Below are 20420 nucleotides of genomic sequence, written 5' to 3'. Positions count from 1 at the left end.
CCCACTGCTCAGATTTCTTTGTGAATGGTGAGATTCATTGTTTCACTCTACACCATTTCATTCAACAAGCATATTACATCAACTTAAATGAATCACATGAGGAGATAATGGGATGTTTGATTTTCAGAATGGATTGTTTAAGTATAGATAGACGCAGATGAATTATGAGACATACGACACACTGTACACATCTTTGGTAGCAGCTGCTGTACATTTACAGAACCTTACATTTGAAATATGATCTAAACAGTTGAATGTAAGAACCACTGTTGCGTGTTAATATTAAAGAAAGCTACTGTATTGTTCTGAAACCATCTTAAAGGGATAGTTAATCCAGAAATGAAAAATCTTTTATCTTTTATTCACCCTCAAGTTGTTTCAAACCTATATAAATTTCATTGTTCCAATGAAATATATCTGGGACATCATGCACTACCATTGTAGGAAAAAATGTTGTATTTTTTTGTTCTGTTGAACACATAATGAGATATTTTGAAGAATTAAGGAAAACAAAGAATTCTCGGGCACCTTTGACAAACATTTAATTCTTCCCGAAAATGAAATTGAAGTGAAATTATAGGAGCGTGGGTAAAAGGTGACATCATTTTCCTTTTTGGATGAACTATCCCTTTTAAATCGTTCGTTATTCCTCACGAATGGTTGTGCCAGTGTTGTATTTTAGTCATATTCTTAGTACTGCACTTTCCAATAAACAAGTAATTTAGGGAAAAGTGTGCCTTCTCAATACAGATAATGAAACTTGAATACTTTATATTTTATGATATTAAATGATTAACCTCAACATTTGACTTTTAAAGGGCATTCGTGCAATTGCCATTTGCCAAAAGTGTTTGTTATCCACAGTGATGCTGTGTTCAATGAATGCTGTGCTGTAAAAAGCTTTTGTAAATGACCCAGAATGATACCTGCTTTAACTGGCAGAAACCTGCTCAGTTTTTGATTTACGATGCTGTGATGCTTCAAATTTTCTGTTTCATTCTTCACAACGATGATGTAACCTGTTTATTTGTTCAGCAACATCTATTACACCCCATTATCATGTATTTCCATAACACTTCTACTGAATGAAATAAACCTAGTAGCTATTAGAGTACCACAATAGTCTTGGACAGTTGCAACATTCAGATTACATTTTTGCTCATATGTAAGGTTTGATTGCGCAAAATATGAATTTTTCCGTTCTTTATGATGTATTGTGTTGCTGCTGATTGAGTTTTCATGTGTGTATATATACAGAATACAAAGCCATATTTCCTGGATCTTATTGTAACTGTATACAGTGGTATTTAGGGGTGGGTTTGCATGTTGATTAATGGCAGGACGTCAGTTACTTGTAATTAAAAAACACGTTCGGATGAATGTCAGACACCTGTCATGAGACTCAAGTTAATAAATGAACATGGTGAGAAATATTTTCTTTCTTGTCTTTGTTCAGTTATTAGTGATATTAAATTTTGATAACGAAAAACGAAGTATCATGTATCTGTACAAAACTTGGTGGTGCAAATTTGAAGTTCAATTTTTTGTCACCAGGGGGAGACATTTACCTTTTTAAAAGCGCAACAAGCCGTGATCATACTGTGCAAAAAAGTGTGAGATTCAAGAAACACACAACGCGGTGTTTGCGTGTTGATGCGTAAATATTGTCAACTAACAACGATTCACAAACCTTATTAAAAGAAAATGTTTTGTTTTTTATTATCATTGTTATTTATAACACAATCTAGTAGCTATAATATAATATTTTTTTATGTTGCTAGTTATTATTAACTTATATTCGTGGACTAATTTAAATGTTAAGACGACATCCATCTTATAATGTTAAAACTGCCGGATTGAGCAAGAAGGTTTCTACCATAAAATAAAATAAATATTTTGAATGTAATATGCTTAAATAAATTAGTTTTATCTATGTATAAATAATCGGAATCACTCCTTGCGATCAAGTGAACAAAACGGTACAATAAACACATTCAATTTTGGGAAACATATTTTATAGATTTTTATTTTGATAGTTTTTAACTATTACTTTTTACTATTACATGATTGTGTATAGATTTAACATATAAATGATGCATGAAAAAAAGTGTATAAATTAGAACATTTTAACAATGATGCATAATTGTACTGTAAATGCAAAACATGTAAAAAAATAAACAAGAACAAGACAATAAAAACACAGTTAAATAGAAATCATCGAAGACATTCCAATGGTTATCGAAGCAGTACATGTAAAACATTTCACACAAATATAAACAGGTTCAGAAATGTGTTTTTAAAGAGTGAAGAAGGAACTGACTTCGTATGAAGAAGGGAAGCAGAGATCTTATCATTCTCACCATAGTCCTCACCTCCTACTTCATCGCACATATGTGTACATTTATATCCAGACACTTTCATCAGCCAAACATTGAACTACCATATAGATCATGACTGTACGAGCAAAACATTTCGATATGACAGCAATGTGGCTAAGATATTTCAAAAATTATAGTTTTTAAATATTGTATTATTTGATATGATTTAATACTACCAAAAATACTAACTAGACAGAGAGAGAGAGAGAGAGTCAGAGAGACAGAGAGGGGCATTTAGAGTAACTGATGAGTTTAAATGTCATTGCAGGTCTTACTCCTGTCACAGCTGACTCATTACAAAGCACAGCTCTGAAGTTTTCAATGAGCACCCGCACAAACACTCTCACACACAAAGACCTCCATTCTGGCCTGATGGTCTGGTGAGTCTGTGAAGAGAAGGTCAGAGGAGGGCCAGATCTGTGTGCGTGTGTGTGTGCGCGTGTGTTGGTGGGTTTGAAACACTCATTAGAGCAGATGTGCTGCTGTTGCAGTGGCGGCTGCTACTTCCTCCTGGCTTGTGAACATGGGCAGCTGTTGAGCAAAGGGCCAACGTCTGCCTGATCCCTGACCTCAGCTCCGCCCCAACCCCCAGACCCTCCAATGGGGGCAGGGCCAGGGGCCCGCCAGATGGGGGTCGGCTGGGTTTCGGAAGGGGATGTGTGTATTAGGGGGGTGTTTATGAGTTTAGAATAATGGCTGTTGCTTTTTAGGGGGAACTTGTGGAGTTTGTGTATGTTTCTATGTGGGGCATAAGGGTGGGGTTATGTGGAGAGGGAGGTTATGGACGCAACACATGGCTCAGAAAAACATGAGCCTGTTGATTGTTGCAAGTGTTTGGAGTTTTGTTTTGTATTGCTTTAGTCAGAAAACCGTTTTTCTATATGACAGTCCATAGCTAGCTATATATGTGCACACACATAATATGATAATAATGCATCAAAAATGTTTGTATTTAATGATAAATACTGTATGGTATTCTTAAATTGCATTGTTAGAGGTATAGTTCGACCAAAAATAAGTGTTTTGTCATTTTTTACTTATTCTCTTGTCATAATAATTAAACATGTATGGCTTCTTTCATCTGCAGAACACAAAAGAAGATAATTTGAAGAATGTTGGTAACCGAACAACGGCGGTACCCGTTGTCATTCATTGGTTTTGTGTCTATACAAAAGAAGTGAATTGGTACCGGCGTTGTACATTCTTCAAAATATCTTCTTTTGTGTTCTGCAGAAGAAAAAAGTCATGTAAATGATGACAACATTTTCATTTTTAGACCCAAAACATCTGCTGCTATATTTTTCTATTAATCCACATAATAATAATATTAGTGCATACACAACTAATTTTAGTATTTTCTAATGATACTAAAAAAATCGAACTATGCGTCTTTATATTGCATCAACGTCTATAACTCTTTGTTGGCAGATGATCTACACACATGCTTAATGGTGATCACTGCTGGTGAAGTCGACACTCTGAAGCTCAATAAAAGTCCACACACATGCACACACTTACTCATCCAAGTGTCGCCCTCTTTAAATTTGTTGTCCACCCTGTAACAGTGGGAGTCTGCGGGCAGCTCTGCCTGGACATTTGCTTCTCTGTGTCTCCAGAGCGGACAGGTGTTGGCGTCAGCAGCGTCCAGACTCGTTTCTGCAGCTGCCGTGCTCGTCCACACACACGCTCACCTCCCCCAACTGACAGATGTAGCCACACCACCCAACAAGCTTTATGGAGTCAGAGCTGTTTTGATGTTAAATATTTGCCCAGGAGGGATTGCCCTGTTTGGGCAAGGCTAGTAGCGTTGCTTGGCCGGGCGTAACAGGACAAGAAAACATGGAAGGCCCGACAAATAGGCAAGGCATGCACAAACAAATAAACCTGACGGCAGAACTGGAAGTCTGGAAGGGTGTGATGTGTTTATGGTCAGAGGTTTGGTCAAGGTGTTATAGTGGGAAACTTGAAAAAGTAGGATCATCGTTGCTATGGAAACATAAAATCAAGTCATTTGTCACGTGATGCTAAATCTTTGCACAGAGCAAATGTTGTTTTACTAGACTTTTTGCAGATGTGTTTAAGCATTTGTCCTGATGTCATTTTGATGGATCAGTTCCCCTTTGAAGTCAGTTCCCCTCAAGTTCACACAGGTGTCCTAGCAGAGGAACTATAGCATTTCTTCACAATAACTATTGATGTCAGTTTGTCAACCAGAAAGTGACCAAATACTCTTTGTGTAATTGTCTGTTGTTTGATATTATAAAAGCAAACAAATATTGTTTAAAACAAATTCCACTTGGTTTGATAATTTAAGCGTTGAATAGACATTTAGGTTGTTGACAAATAAAGTGTACATGGTCCTATGGTGTGACAGCAAACATTTAGAAAACAAACTGTTGATAAATTAAATATTTTTAAAGGAATAGTTCACCTTCAACTTTAAAATTCTTTTATCAAGTACTCACCCTGTTGTCCTTTTAAACCCGTGGGACTTTCTTTCTTCTGCAAAGCACAAAATATGATATTTTGAAGAATGTGTGTAACCAAAACCATTGGTTCACATTGACTTCTATTGTATTAACACAAAACCAATGCAAGTCAAAGGGGACCAACGGTTTTCTGTTACCAACATTTTTCGAACATTTTTTGTGTTTTGCAGAAGAACAAAAACCATGCAGGTTTGAAATGACAAGGTGGTGTGCAAATAATGACAGAATTTTCATTTTGAAGGTAAACTATTCCTTTAATATTTATATCGATGATTATATAGATGATTTATCTTCATTGTTATTTTTTTCAGAATTTTTGCTGTCACAACATAGAACACATATTTTATACCGTATTTTTTAACCCGTTTATTATAGTTGATATATAGTTGTTCCGCCAACCACCCATTTATTTTTTCAAGTGTGACTTCCTGTATGTGAGAAATTAACTTTATGACCACAAAGCCACCTACCACAAGTTCTGTGACCATATCAAAAACTAAAAATGTTTATTTATTCTATTTATTTGTTCTCATCTCACAAAACCGCTCATATTTCAAAGCTGCCCTGAAAGCGAAAAATAATCCAGCTAGATTCCCAGCCTCAGAAGGAATGTTTAAGAAAGCATTTTGTCTCACCATCTGGGCTCGTACACTCCCTTCCCATTAAGACATAACACTAAAGAGCAGGTACAATAATTGTGAGCGCCGGCCGACAGGAGCCCAACCAGCGTTCCTTTCGCTTGTCCACAGACAGAGAGAGAGAGAGAGAGAGTGAGGGAGAAAGAAAACTTCTCTTGCGCAGCAAATTCATCTTGCAACAACTTCTAAAGATTGCCAAACAGATGCCAGTACAATTGCTTGCCTTTTTTCCTCTTCCCCCTGCAATCTAAGTATGGCGCCCATATGGCTCCAGCTGAAGGGAGTGATTGTTGGTATTGTTCACTTTGTCAGTGATCCTGGGTGATGCGGGAGCGCTAATGATAATGCTGTGTGCAGATGTGTGTAGAGTGCAGACTCTCGCCCGATGGCCAATTGAAGAGAACCACTCTTCACTCATTCACCGTCTATGGGACGCTTTATATCAGGACGGGACGGAGAGCTACGCCACACGCACCCAGCTGACGGTGTTCACATGAGAAGAACAGGGCGGGTTTAGTTGTTGATCGGCTTTTGTGTTCAATGCATTCTGGATATTTCCACCAAGAAAGTGGATGAAACAAAACTATCCACAGAAAGAGGAACTGAAATGAAGCAGGATTTCTGTTCAGATTAATTGCAGACACATAGATCAGTTTGACCTCAGTCACAAGGCATTCAAAGGCCCTTAACAGAAACCCTTCATTCACTGCAAACACATCAGCAAATATTGTACAAATACATGCTTTTGAAACTCAAATAATCCAGAGGGTTTTTGGAGGACGCATCAATGTTAAAAGTACATCCGTCCTCCTTCTGCATTTCTTTTCAGCTCCCTGCCAAGGTTGCTGTGCGGTGGTGGATAATGCCGCATTGTGAGAGGGAATGTGGCGCGTCGGCCGTGCCAGGTCCCACAGGCTGAGCCCACGTTTTCTCTTCCTAACCCAGATCAGGATGTGCGCATTAATCCTGCGAGTCGGCCTCGGGCCACTCCGTGCTGCTGCGGGTTGGTGGTGCGGTTGCTGTCGGACCTCAGAAGGGCAGGGAAAGGTCGACATCTCAGACTGAGATGACAATGATCATCCTTGTACATAAACAGGCTTAAGCCAGCTTAAGAACACTACAGCCAAAAATGAAGATCGAGTATATTTGAGTTCTTGGTGGTTTGGTACTTACCAGAGTTCCTTGTGTTTAATTTACTAGAAGCAAGTCTATGGATGCCAACATGTGATCATGTGACCAATGTGAATGCTATTATATCTTCACATTTTGGTCTGTAAAATGTATCGAGTGTACCTATAAATCTGTGTAGAAAGCCAATTGTATTGTTTATATTATTTTACATTAAAAACTGATAAAACATGTTATTGCACTCTCGTGGCATGATTATGAACCACTTTATTTTTTCTTTTAAGGCGCTTTTGATAAAATGCCTAAATGTGTTGATGTTTATTTTGGCCATTTGTATTTATCATATTTGAAGTATGTTTCTACAAATGCATGCATTTGTCTTGTATAGAGTTAGTGTTGGATGAGGCATGCTGTTTTCCTATGTCAGTATGTGTGTTCCTGGTTTGGAGCTTTAAGCACATGTAAAGGGTTTGTGATCCCTGCTGAGTCACACGTTTGTGATAGACAGGTGTGGGGTCTCTGTAGAGATGACTGTTACAGGCACTGGGTTGTATAACACCGGGAAGCACAAGGCTTTACTTCTACACACTTCATCCATACACATACACTGTGCTGAAGGTGTTTTACAGGGTGTGTGTCATGTTGAGGTCATTGGTGCTAAGATCACGATGCTTTTGGGAAATGTAGCCTAGGAAAGTAAGAGCATGTGCTGCGTGCTATTACTATAATTTTTATGTAACCGCAGATTAAGAATTCTGAGCAAAAAAGTTATCTGATACACTATCAACAGTGTTTGGAAAAGCACCTATGTCTACTTTTTTGTAGCAGTTAGAAAGCAGATACATAAACATAAGAATTCATGAACCAAATTCATTACACAAGCATTTTTAATGCACATTTGTGATATCTAAGGCATTTTTGTCACTTTGGTGGCATTTTTCCCTGAACCCTGGTTCCTTTCTGACTGATTTGCTCATATTCTGTATGTGAATTCTTTTCAGTTAATTTCAGAAATAACCTTCATTTTATATACCGTATGTATCTATTTACTCATTTAAAGTACAGTCTGTTAACCTGATAATGTCTGCATTTGATCTTATGAATTGGGTACCTGTAAACTCTGTATAATATATATTGTAGTTTTGTAAATACATAACCAGATGTATAAATACAGTGCCTGCCTGACCTCGTAAGGTCACAGAGGAAAACTGCTGACTAGCTGCTGACTAAATCCTGCCAAGAGCCCCTATCAACATCCCACGCCCTGCTGCCCACTTATCTACAGTGGGCAGAAGTGATACCAACAGCTGGTTCAGGGAGAAAGAGACAGCCAACTAAACGTGCCACATCCACTTCATGTGTCTGAATAGCAATAAAGTCTTTATACACTGTCAGATATTGTCTAAATACATCAATTCAGAAGTTCTTTCTTCCCTAAAACCGTTATACAAATTCTGACAAGAGCTTGTTTTCATAATAAAATAATCATAAAAATCTTGTAATTGTTATTTACAGGACCTATTATGCAATGAACAGCCTGTTTTGATCATGAAATAAACTTGACTAATATATCATCACTCTTATTAAAGTTACCAAAGTGATAATAAATGTTCAAAGAACTAAAGTTTTATTTTTTATTTTACATGTATTTTCCAAAGTGACTGACAGTTGAGGAGAACAACAAGCAATTGTATTTGTCAAGAAAGAGAACACAGATAGATATAAAGATCGAGAAAAACAAAAGTAGCTATTTTGAAATATAAAGTTAAAAAGTTACAGCTTTCTTCAAATATAAAGATTAGTACAAAATAATATTTTACTGTAGTATTCTAAAGAGCCATTTAAAACGTTAACAAAACACACAATACGGCTTTTATTAATATGAGAAAACAGTTCATATATATAATTTATATTTTAATTGTAGAATATTTATTATGATTTTCTTCAAAAACTTTCATACAAAAATGTACAAAAATGTGTCAATACACTATTCTCTATAAACTCTAAAATCTTTTAGAATTGTGCCTTATTTTTGTGTTCGTCTATATTCCTGCTTTTTTCCATCGTGGTCCAACACCAATGTCAGTAGACTGCCATCCCTCAATTCAGACAGCCCCTCACCCCCTTCACCATGACCCCCCAAACTTCTTGCTTCAAAAAAAATGACACAAAAGATATATCGCGTTTTATTTCAGCTCACAAGAGCTCCTCAGCCCATCTGAGTGTGCTTATGTGTTGGGTGTTGAGTGGTGAACTGCGGTTTTCACATCTTTGACAATAATCATCACAGCATAAACACTCTCAAACACATACACACACACACACACAAAATCATGCTAACGTTTAAGTTATGCTTAAGTCTACTTTTGTTGGGGGACGCAGGGTGGCCGGTGAACCCCTCCCTTAATATAGAAATATCCCCCCAGACCCGTCTCCCCCCGTCCCTCATGGGCTTCAGCACCACTACATTGTCTGAAGGGCCGAGACGGGGCGCTTGTTGCTGCCGGCTGTCTGCGCGCAGGGTGTTTGACAATGGCTGCCTTTTAAACGAGACAGACAACTAAAAGAAAGACGACGTCATTCCTCCTGCCTGCTGTTCTCACCTTTTATCCGCTCAGCTCTTGTACTTTTCTTTCATGTAGGACTTCATGCTTTTTCATTCCTTTAGATTCTTTACGTCTTAACTGTTACGCTTTAGAAATGAATGATCTTGAACTTTTTGACTCATACTTTTGGGATGGTTTACGGTGTGTAGGAGCTTAAAATAATAACATTACTTTAACATTAATATTTAAGAAATTATCCTTTTTATTATGGGATCAAAGTTATTCAAGTAGGTGGGGCTTCAAAATAAAGTAAAATAACAGGTTTTGAAAAGTAAAACTGCACGTTTCCCATGTTATTTTCCACAAAAGTTGATAATGTGCTGTTTCTTTCTGTATTTTTTTTCCGCGTTTAAAAAATATGTAAACAATTCTGTAAGATTAAACAGTAAAATTATATTCTTTTTAATGCATTTATACTAAGGCCTGCAATATTTAAATTCATGACCAGAACACTATTATATAAAATAATGTAAATATATACAAGAAAATAGTTACCAGATAACATTGAAATTCACAGATTTGAAATATCAAATACACTTATGCGCTGATTTCCGACCCTGACCAACTTTTATTGAACACATGCGTGCTGTAATTCCTCTTCAAAAGCCACTACATGGTGCAAGCGCACAGACAGGCCACCCAAGCTTTAATGGGTCTCTTCCTGCCTCATCTACTTTAATCTACATTATATTTCGAGTAGATCATGAGCCGGTCATAGAGTATGGTGAGGCACTCAGCAGCTATTTGCGTGGGCAGGATCAGTCATACCTCAGTGTAACGGCTGCCCTGTAGATGCCATGTTCTGCTCTCCCCCAGCAGGCTGGCGTATGGCTCCCACTAACTTCTGCGCTGCAGCTACATATAGCAGCTCAAGCTGGTAATACACTCATCATGTCGGGCCCACTACCCTTCGGCACAGCCAAATGTTTCCACAGCTGCCCCTTTTGTCTCTGCTTCTTGAGTAAACAAAAGACAGATACAAATTAATGACCTAAATTAATAGTACCAAAAGAAAACTATTATGTCCCGGCACGGCAGGAACGGTCGGTTCCAGACAGATGTTTCGCAGATTTGTATGTTATTTGAATGTAAATACAGCCAGGAATCCAAAACAGAAAAGTGCACCTTACCAATAACTTTCATAAAAACTCAAGAACACAATAAGGCGACTTTATTCTTCACCACAGTACAGAAAGGCATAGAGAATTTTGTGCATTTGAAAATGTCTTCAAAGGAGGATGTGTGTGTGTGTGTGTGTTGGGGGGGGGTGCAGGCTTACCGCACGGGACCATCTGTAGCAATGGCCTGTTGAGCAACGCTCGCTGACTTAAAAGTGGTCAGCCCTCAGTGCATCTGCAGGCAAGGTTTGCTGAGCAGCGAGACATTAGATAAAGCTGATTTGTTCGCTGGAAAACTGTACTTGAGGAGCTTTGGGAGCGTTTATGCGTGTGTAAGGAGGGAGGCAGGGGGAGGGGTTGGTCTTCATACAAGCTGCTGCACATTTTCCCAGGTCCAACCCACGCCTTTACTGGAGCACCAGCCAGACATTTAACAGCATATACACACGAGCGGTGGAAGACTGCGTACACTAACGCTCACGCATGCACACACACACACTCATCCGGACAATACACTGAATCCACACACCTCACGCACTGGAAAACATGTTTCCACCCACACAAACATCTACAGTAAATACAATTATTTAACCAAAGGAAATAAACACACCAATCTGTGTATCATCCTTTCTTTGGCAAATCTGAGAGAAAAAAAGGCACGGATGAAAGATGAAGGTTCTTATAATTTATTGCAGTTTGCACACAATTTAAAAATTTCACCAACAGCACACCAAAAAGTACAAAACTAAACAGCCTCGTAATTTACTTCCCTTGAGAAAATGAAACATACTATGATTGTCAAAGCTAAATGTCTAAATCCATAAAAAGAACAATGTCAACATAGCAAAACAAAAAACCTCTCAAATGGGAAGCAAATACATGTGAAGTAAAATCTTCGTTTTTCAGACAGCGATTGTCTTTAAATCCAACAGATATTTTTCTTCAATTCTATTCCTCCCCCTACTCATAATCCACTAAGTTTGAATGTGACGGAGTTGTTCTTCACACCTGGGTTTCAAGTAAACTAAAGGGGTGTCTAAAGTAAGGATATGCTTCATAGGCTATTTCACAGCTTCATTTTCCATTCAACATAAGAAAAACATCCAGTAGTCCAGCGTTTCCAGTTTTCACCCTCTGAGTATAAGCTGATAACAGTAGTTTAAGGCGGTCAAGTACAATAGTAGAAGCCAACATAAACCAAAGAAAAGAAAGCATAGAAAATGAATCAACCACACGGTTTATGTTTTTCTGTCACATTTTAGAGTGCAAAGGTAAAAGTACCACCGTGCAAAACGCCACGAGGAGCGTGCGCTGTTGGCAAAGATCAACCGTTGCACTGGTCCAATATACGGTCGTTCCTGAGGCCTGTGTTGGCCCGCACGCTTGTGTCCAGAATGAAACGTGTGCGGAGCCGACGGCCCTCTCTGACTTAAGTAGTCCAAACGTAGACTGCAGCGCAAACCAAATGTGTGTTGTTTCTCTTCGCCTTTTATTTCTCTAAATTTGACAATGAAAATGTGTTTTTGTGACACAAAACAAACAAAAAACAGTTTCACTGAATGCTTTACATTGAAAGAAAATCCTTGATATAATTCTACAAATTTAATTCATTTAAAAAGAAAAACAAACAATAAAAAATACAATTTTCAAATAAACATTTTTCAAAACCACAAAATGTTGCAACAAGTTCCTCTTACATTTGCGATAACTCTTTTTAACAATCAGAAATGTATAAATCATTCTTTACGTAACAATGTCAATGTTCCAGTAATTTTATTAGGTTCAGAATCAGGCTTATAAATTTCACAAAGGCCTCTTTTGCACATAACACTAATTTCATTCAGCTTCAAAGGTGCAGCCAACCCTGCCAAACACGTTCTACTCAAAAATAAAAGACCTATGCATTGAACACAAAGCACTTGGAAGAGAGAGCGTGTCGAGCTTTATGCCGTTTAAAGATCCTTCAGCTTTCTCCGTACAGATGAGGAAACCCATATAGAAGAGCCACGTGAACGTGTCTTCATGGCATTCGAATCTGAAGCAAGTGCCAATTGAAAAGATAAATAAATAAATTACAAACAGAGCCGACATGATTCAAATGACGACAGCCAGTAAACAGGACTGAGACAAACAGCAGTTGAAGACCCAGCGGTGCGCGAGGAGCCACGCTAGCTTTCTAAACAATAATGATAGCGATTCGATGTGCGCTGACACCTGCCCCCCGTTAACCTCTGAAACCTATAGCGAGCCGAATCACTTGGCGGGCGTATACGCCGCAGCCCGACGTCAGTGCATTTCCACAATCTTCGCAGCCCAGAATAACTTCCTAGCAGAACCCCCCGAATCATTCTCTAGTGATGAAAACTCAAATCTACCGAGGAATCTTATGAGTTCATTTCAAAAATACACTCTCTGATGCAAAACAACAACGAAAAAGAGTAAGTTAAATAAAATTCATGCAATTTCTACAGCGGTAATATTAAAGTTTTTTTTTTTTTTACAGGCAGGTGCCCTGACTGTACTGAATCAGTCAATTACAGTGTACAGCAATACAGCAAGTCACATCTTTTTCAATATACAGGTCAGACATCATGCAACAACAGATTCCGTTTTAAAAACGAAAACTCTTAAAACACTACGGAAATCTCTAGAAATGCAGCCGACGTAAAACCCAACCTCAGTAGTAAACAAGTGATGTTGTCGAGCGACTGCAACTAAAACCCAAACGATGATTTCAAATAAATCTGAGAAAGGATACAAAAATGCGGCAACTGATATGAAAAAGGAGGCTGTACATTGCATGAGTGCCTTTTCGTCTTCCATCAGTCAAGTTTCCTACAACAAGTTAAAAATGTACAAGAGCTTAAGAAATGCAAGCTTTGAGCTTCTCTGTGCAGAGACTTCCTTGTGGGATTTAAAGGACCGACCCGCTCACACCGTGTGTGCATGTTTACGTGTGCATAATTACACAACCACGCGTCAGGTATGACATTTGAAAATTACAGTAGTGCACTATATATACACAAACTCAAACATGAGCTGTATGTGTACAGGTAAATATACGATCGTAGTACCCGTTTAGTGTGTGTTCTTACTTTTAATCTCCTCTGTCTAGAACCTGATATCTTCATATGCTTTTCATGGCGGATGTTCCTTGAAATTTTAGGAGTGTGTACAAATGTGTATACTGTAAATTATATACAGTTTCAAATCCCAATGTATCATTTTCTATCAAAGGTGGATATTGAGCACCTATGTTTTATATAAAAAAAACTAAAGAGAAAAGAAAAAAGAAACCTTTAAGAGACCAGAAAAATATATATTAAAAGAAAATCAGTAGTAACATTTCATGTGCTAGTAAAGTGCAATTCAACAAGATTTGCAATGTACATACAAGAAAAATGACTGATTCAGACCTTCTGCCTCACTCTTACCTTTACCCCCAAAATGCCACTCAAACCTCTCTTATTAATTTAACAAGCAGTCCGAACAGATTTCTAGCTTCATTTCCAGAGTTCTTGAGAACTATCCTCCAGCGCCCAGTCTCTGACAGTGGGTAGATTGAGTGCCTCGCTCTTGACCGAGAGCGAGTTGACCAGTTCGCAGTGGAACTTGCGGATGTGTCGGTACAAGTCCCCGGACTGCGTGAAGCGCCGCTCGCACCACTTGCAGGCGTGCGGCTTTTCGCGCGTGTGCACGACGGCGTGCCGACTCAGGTTGTGCGAGTACTGGAAGCTCTTGCCGCAAGTGGTGCACGTGTAGGGCTTCTCGCCCGAGTGTGTCCGCTCGTGGCGCTTCAACGTGTACATGCAGGAGAAGGTTTTGCCGCAGATGGAGCAGGTGGGAACGTTGACGTCGCCGGTCGGCTTGGGGCGTACGCCCTCCTGCTCGCGAAAGTGTGTGCTTAGGTGGATCTGCAGGATGTGGGGGCTGGGGAAGACCTTGTTGCATAAGGGGCACATAAAGATCTGAGTGTGTGGTCCCCCCAGCATGCTGGAGACGTAAGGCAACAGGGCGCTCTCGACCCCAACGGCCTCCTGCGCTCGCTCGTTTTCTCCTCCCAGGACGTCGTCGTCGCCTCCTTTATCGTCGCGGTCTAGCTCGCTGGCCAGAGAGGCCTCGCGTAGGGCTGAAAGGTGCGCCTCCAAACCCAGTCTGCGCTGCGCTACGAGGCTGACGTGGGTTCCGTTGGTGTTGGGCGGATCCTTCAAACCGCTGTGCTCCATCTCGTACTCTCCGCTCACCAGCTCGTCGTCATCCGAACCCGAGTCCTTCTCCACCTTCACCTGAACCAGAGTGCTCTGTAGGCTGTCCGGGGTCACAGAACTGCAAAAGTAAGGGTTGCCGGCCATGTTCTCCCCGGGACCACCACTGACGGCAGACTTTACAGAGAGGTCGAGAACACAGTCAGCATCTGCGGAGATTCTCCGAGATGCCTTGGAGCGACGCGACCTGGAGCCGGTGGAGCTGCTGGGGCTGCCGGCAGGGGATTTACTGGCATCAGGACCGTGTGGCTCGGCCGACCTGGGGCTAGCCGTGGGGGATGCGGTCCGATCCGAAGGCAGGCGCATCCACATGCTGCCTGGTTCCTGAGGACTCCCCCTCTTGTTATCCACATCCTCGTCGTCGCTCTGCAGCAGGTCGGCGGTGGCCGGCCGGCCCGTGCTCCCACCCTCGGAGAAGCTCTCCACCTTGTCAGAGCAGCTGGAAGCATCTTCCTCCCGCTTGGTGCTGTCCGCCTCGGTCGTGGCCTTCTGCTTGAGCTTTTTCTTGCACACCTTAACGATGTCGTACATGTGGAGGAAGCTGGCGGCGGCCAGCACATCCTCCACCGGAAGCGATTTGAACTGAAGCTTTCCTTCGTACATGAACTCGAGCAGGAGAGCGAAAGCAGGGGCCGTGACAATGTCGCTGTTCAGATGAACAATGTCCCTTTTGTCTAGCTGGTCCTTGTAAAAGAGATGGAAGTACATGCTGCATGAGGCCAGCACTGCGCGATGGGCTCGAAACTGGGCATCGCCGACCAGCACGGTGGAGTCACAAAGGAAACCCTGATGCCTCTGCTCGCTCAGACACTGTAGCAAATGTCTGCTGTGGTCTGGAAACTCCATGCTGTCTTCATAACCTGCAAAAGACCGCATATGTTAGTGAGGCTGGCTAGAACAACAATTGTTTTGTCTGCAGCTCTATGTGGAACTTCACTCTTTCCCAGCCGCTCTCTCTCTCTCGCGCTCCATGCACACAGACATACTCTCACACTCTAATTCTCTCTCCATCTCCCCTCCCACCTTCTCTCCCTCCACCCCTGTGGGAACACTGGAAAAATGTTCGGCACAGCTCGAACATAAAAGGATTACAAAAAAGCACATTTAAAAAATATTACATCACAATACAAATTACGCTCATTTTCTTTACCCCCCTCAGCCACTTGGAAGTACCCAACAGAGTGTTTTACGCCAATTTTCGTTCAAAACCTTTTAATTCACCACTTACAACTTTTAGAACCGTAAAAAAATGACACTTAACCTAAGCATTTAAAGGATTTTAATATCCCTTCTGGAAATGAAATATAAATGAAAGATATCAGCCGCGTGTATCCGACGGGAACGATCTGGAATATAATCAGATGTGTGATGTAACGAGCTGAAGTCCTGATTCCACACATGTCTGCGAGAGAATCTTTCCTGTGCTTTCTCTCTGTTCTCCCGGAGCAGTTATTTATAATAACCCACTTTGGACTGGACGCCAAGTATAGGTAACAGGCTTACAGGTACACAAACAGCTAACTGTCGTGGGCACACGGCATAAGTATACTAAGCACTGTGATCTCTAAGGTTACGGCAACTCAGGCGCAAAACATCAGGGCGACGTGCGTAATTGACGACGGTCGCTTTCCAAACAAAAAATTAAAACGTAACAATGCTACACAATCACAAAAAACAGTCATTCTGCAAATAAAGGAAAATAAAATGTTAAGTGAAGCGAAAAATCCGAATCACACCTGTTACTTGCGGAGACAGTTCCTGTCTTAAAAAATGCACGGGCATCATGTTCGACCAGCGGACTTGAATGAACTCATCTGAATCTTCATTTAAATCTGATTGGAATACCAAGCCAAGCCCCCCCACGCTACCCCGAACAGCGTTCAGACCTTCATTAATGAGGGGCTTATAAGGGGACGGGGGGATAACAAACCTCTCGCCAACCCTCTCCTTCCCCCTTTCCCCCTCCCCGAATCTTTGGAGAAACGGAACATCCTCCCCAAAGAGGCAGTCCACAGCAGATTTACAATACAATCACTTTAAGTGCCTCGTAGTCCACATCAATCCTAATCCTTAAGATGGCTAAAAATAAAGATTGCAGGACAGCTCACAAGGTAGCGATCAAATTAGGAGACTGGGAGGACAGAGAGGGACGGAGAAGGAGGCTTATGAACATCTGATCCAGCTGACTGAGACCATATGGCAGCTGCTGCCCAGATAAAGAGATTAAGACTAGGAGGAGTGCGATTACAGCTGTCTAGCCAATTCTGGCAGCTCAAATCTGCAAGTTCTAAATTAGTCCTTACAAACGGGAAAAAAAGGAAAGAAGAAGGGACGCTCAGGCCATTTAGAAACTCTTCTTGAATAACACAAAGTTGCAAATTTATAGTGCTTAAAGCCATTTTTGGTCACTTTGTGAGATTAAGATTTTGTTTTGAAATGGCTGAACAGTCTTTTCTGCAGCGCAAATCTGCTACTTCCGTTATAAAAAAAAAAACGTGTAACATCAGCAAACAATAAATATTATCTCCATTAAATTAAAAGCACAATAACACACATAACTTAACCTAACAAACAACAGCGTACCGTCATAAAACAGCAACGATTTCCCTAACAAAGTATCTGCAAAGTAAACAAACAGAATAATGAAACGCTTGCCTGGTAACCTCTTCACTGCAACAAAAAGTGTCACTTGTCCCCAGCCCGGTTACGCTACACCAGCGCAAAATCCTCCCATTCCCATTACACCCAGCGCGCGCTCAGCCGATGGCAGACGCGCAAAAAGACTTAACGAAAGACCAGAGAGACCACACGATCCCTACACAAAACACATCCCTGTTGCCCGGACCCCCCGGTACAGTACCTGCAGTACGCATCAACTTGATTAAGTCCACTGTTGTGGTAGCGCCGGCTGTTACTCCCTTTACAGAATCAATGAAAGGGTAGAGGGAGGTGGAGAAGGAGACGACAGAGAGAGAGAGAGAGAGAGAGAGAGAGAGAGAGAAAATCAAACTGTGAGGGACAGATGCAAAGTGGAGGAGATGTTGGAGGGGAATGCGATGCCTCCTCCTGCACACAGATCCGCACACACACTAACTCGCAGTCTGTGCGTTAGAAGAAAAGACTGGGGGATGGCAGGCTGTCAGCTGCTCTGACATCATGTTCAGATGGAAATGCTACCTCCAGCTGTGCTCCTTTTACTGCCATATGCTGCTCCTCTACACTCTTGCCACCAGCCTCTCCTTTATACAACTTTGTTTCTCTTTCTATCCCTTTAAAGAAAGGGAGCAACGGAACTGTTGTGAGGTGAATCTGTAGAAAACTCGCCAATTCCCCCCTTGCTTATAATCTCCCAGCAAAGAAGAACTTGAAAATGGGTCTGCGTCTGAAAGCCGACACTTTTTTCTAACCTAGTTTCCTGCACTGAGAATTTAAATACCCTCAAGTTTTTTTGCTCTCTCCCCCCTCCACCTCTCCTTCCAGTAACCATAAACAAAGGCCAGCACAGCACATTTGCAACTGACAGATCCACGCAGCTGATATTGTTTTCGACTTCTTTATGGTTCACTGGCCGCGCCATTACCGTCATTCATTTTACTAACCCTTTGGACAACTGACAGAGGGGGAAAGAAATAAGAAACAATGGGGACGATCATAGGGGCCGTAGAAATATGGCGCAAACAAAAGGCACAGTATTCTGCATTTGGCCAACTCTATCTTGTCTACGTATTTCATTGGTAGACGCATTTCAATTAGGTTTGCTTTTTATTTATTTGTAAACTTTTTTGATGAGTGCAAAACGGAAGTTTTCAAACGTCAAAACAAAGACACGAAATTTAATTAACTGATGAACATAATTTTAATTGAAATTATTCATTTAAAGGCACTTATATACATTAAAAGTTGTAAGGACGGTAAGAAATAAACAATATTATTTACTAATAACAGTAAAAGAATGAATAGCTGGCAGCATCTGTCTGGCAGGTATTGAGGAAACGCAAACACACACGTACAATAAACACTTGTTCTTACGCACTGACGCAGGACTTTTAAACTAGCAGTAGGAGATTTCGCAAAACATTTATATTAAGAAACCGTTTTGCTCATCGTCTATATTACATATTTTATTTGACATACATCATTAAAAACACTTGTAAAAAATAAAGGGTTTTATACCGCGGCATGTCAAAGTAAACTTGTTTTCACGTCGCAGGAACTTCTCTCGAAACACTTTGCTGAATCGTGCTAAGTTAGCCCTTTACTTCTTCAATTTGAAACCTACAATAAATAAATAATAAATCATAAACTACAGTTGCACGAGTCCATCTAGTCCTCGCGCAAGAAATGACATTCTCGCTACGTTAGCCGATCCAGCAGGCTACCGGATCACAAACACACATTCAACGCCGCCGACGGTCTTTCTCTGGATCCTGACGCCGTACGTTCAGGAAAAGCTAGCTTGAGCGGCTAACAAATAAAAAGTAACCATTCAACCCGCAGTGTCACATTTTTGCAGCAGGCCCCGATGCCACAGTCAGCAACGCGACGCGCTGTCGCGCAACTCATCCAGCGTGAAGGCAAACAGTGAAAAAGATCGTTACTTTTCCCCCATAACAGTCCGCCACCCCGTGCCTCTAACCCCCCTTTCATCTCCTTAAAGAGAACCTCGTATCACGGGCACTTACAGACAACAAGGTCCGACGTCTTCCTGCTTCCTCCGTCTAATCCTCTCCGCGAGAAAAACAACTCGATTGACTTTCAACAGCTTTCCATAACAACCTGCAGTGGCAGGAAAGACGGAGCAGGCGAGCGGAGAGACGCGAGCTGCGGCAGCCAGATGTTTCCGAGCTGTTGCTACTCAACTCTCCTGTAAAGAGGAAGCGCTTGACTGGCAGCGCGCAGGCCAATGGAAGAGGCGAAAAGAAAGCGAAGGCAAATTGGAAGCTGCCTCCGAGGGGGGAAGAGGGAGGGATGTCTCTTTCTCGGCGTAGGTTGACACCAGGCAACAGTGAGAAAGCAGAAAAAAGGCCGAGCGAGCGAACTGGTTCCTCCGGCAGACTGGCGCAGAGCGAGGGAGATTGCGCAATGTTACGTGGGTACTGTAGTCACGGGTCAGGCAGCGGTGAAGAACAGGTGCGGCGTAACTTCCTTCAGCGCGCCGCAAAGCCACGCTGGAAGTGAGAGAGATATTCACGCTGTTGGCGGATTAAAGGACTCTTGTCTGTTAATGAGGAATAGAGACACGGGTAAAACAAAAGATTTGAGTCTTTAACTAATTATTAGGTTACAATTAAAAGAACATTTAACCACTGCAAATTATGAAGTTTATAACCGTTTATAAGCCGTTTGAGGGGTCTGGACGAAACATACTTGCAACATTAATTCCCATGGGGAAATGTTACTTTTTATTATATAATTATATTGATAATTATAATCATCATCATAATAATTCAATCAATTCAGTCTTAAAATTCGAACATAGTTTTAAATCATTAAATTACATTTACATCGTAAGGCTGACATAATTCTGTGCTGTTCTCATGGCCGTCATACGGTTGATTATGAACAATTTCACCTCAAAATATATGTTTTATTTTTCAAATTTCATTATATGTATAGCCTATATAGAGAGAGAGAGATGTGACGTTTTGAAAATGAACGTATTATGAAATAAACGTCACACAATTAATACGATTGTGAATGCTTAAATGGATCACTGATACTTAAGGGAGAAAACTATTGTAGCCTATGTTTTGGACAACGAACAAATTTCTTAAAGCTTTTGGTATACAAATATATTT

General features: G+C 40.9%; 1 protein-coding gene across 4 annotated transcripts; it reads right to left on the bottom strand.

Annotated features, from left to right (window-relative positions):
• Positions 1–11027: 11027 nt before the first annotated feature.
• Positions 11028–19680, bottom strand: zbtb18 (zinc finger and BTB domain containing 18). Of its 4 annotated transcripts, none has more exons than XM_056760639.1 (2): positions 19305–19680; positions 11028–15482 (listed from the first exon to the last, which is right to left on the bottom strand). In XM_056760639.1, the coding sequence occupies exon 2, from the start codon at positions 15466–15468 to the stop codon at positions 13861–13863; it is 1608 nt and encodes a 535-aa protein (XP_056616617.1). In that variant the 5' UTR covers positions 15469–15482; positions 19305–19680; the 3' UTR covers positions 11028–13860. The 4 variants fall into 4 exon arrangements, with proteins under 4 accessions (XP_056616617.1, XP_056616619.1, XP_056616618.1 ...); XM_056760641.1 differs by lacking the exon at positions 19305–19680 and adding an exon at positions 17483–17699; XM_056760640.1 differs by lacking the exon at positions 19305–19680 and adding an exon at positions 17278–17476.
• Between the last annotated feature and the right edge of the window lie 740 nt (positions 19681–20420).

The sequence above is a fragment of the Triplophysa dalaica genome, chromosome 11 (assembly GCF_015846415.1).
Source record: "Triplophysa dalaica isolate WHDGS20190420 chromosome 11, ASM1584641v1, whole genome shotgun sequence".
Lineage (NCBI taxonomy): Eukaryota > Metazoa > Chordata > Actinopteri > Cypriniformes > Nemacheilidae > Triplophysa > Triplophysa dalaica.
Note: the sequence above shows the minus strand (reverse complement) of the source record. Positions and strands in the feature narration are given on the sequence as shown.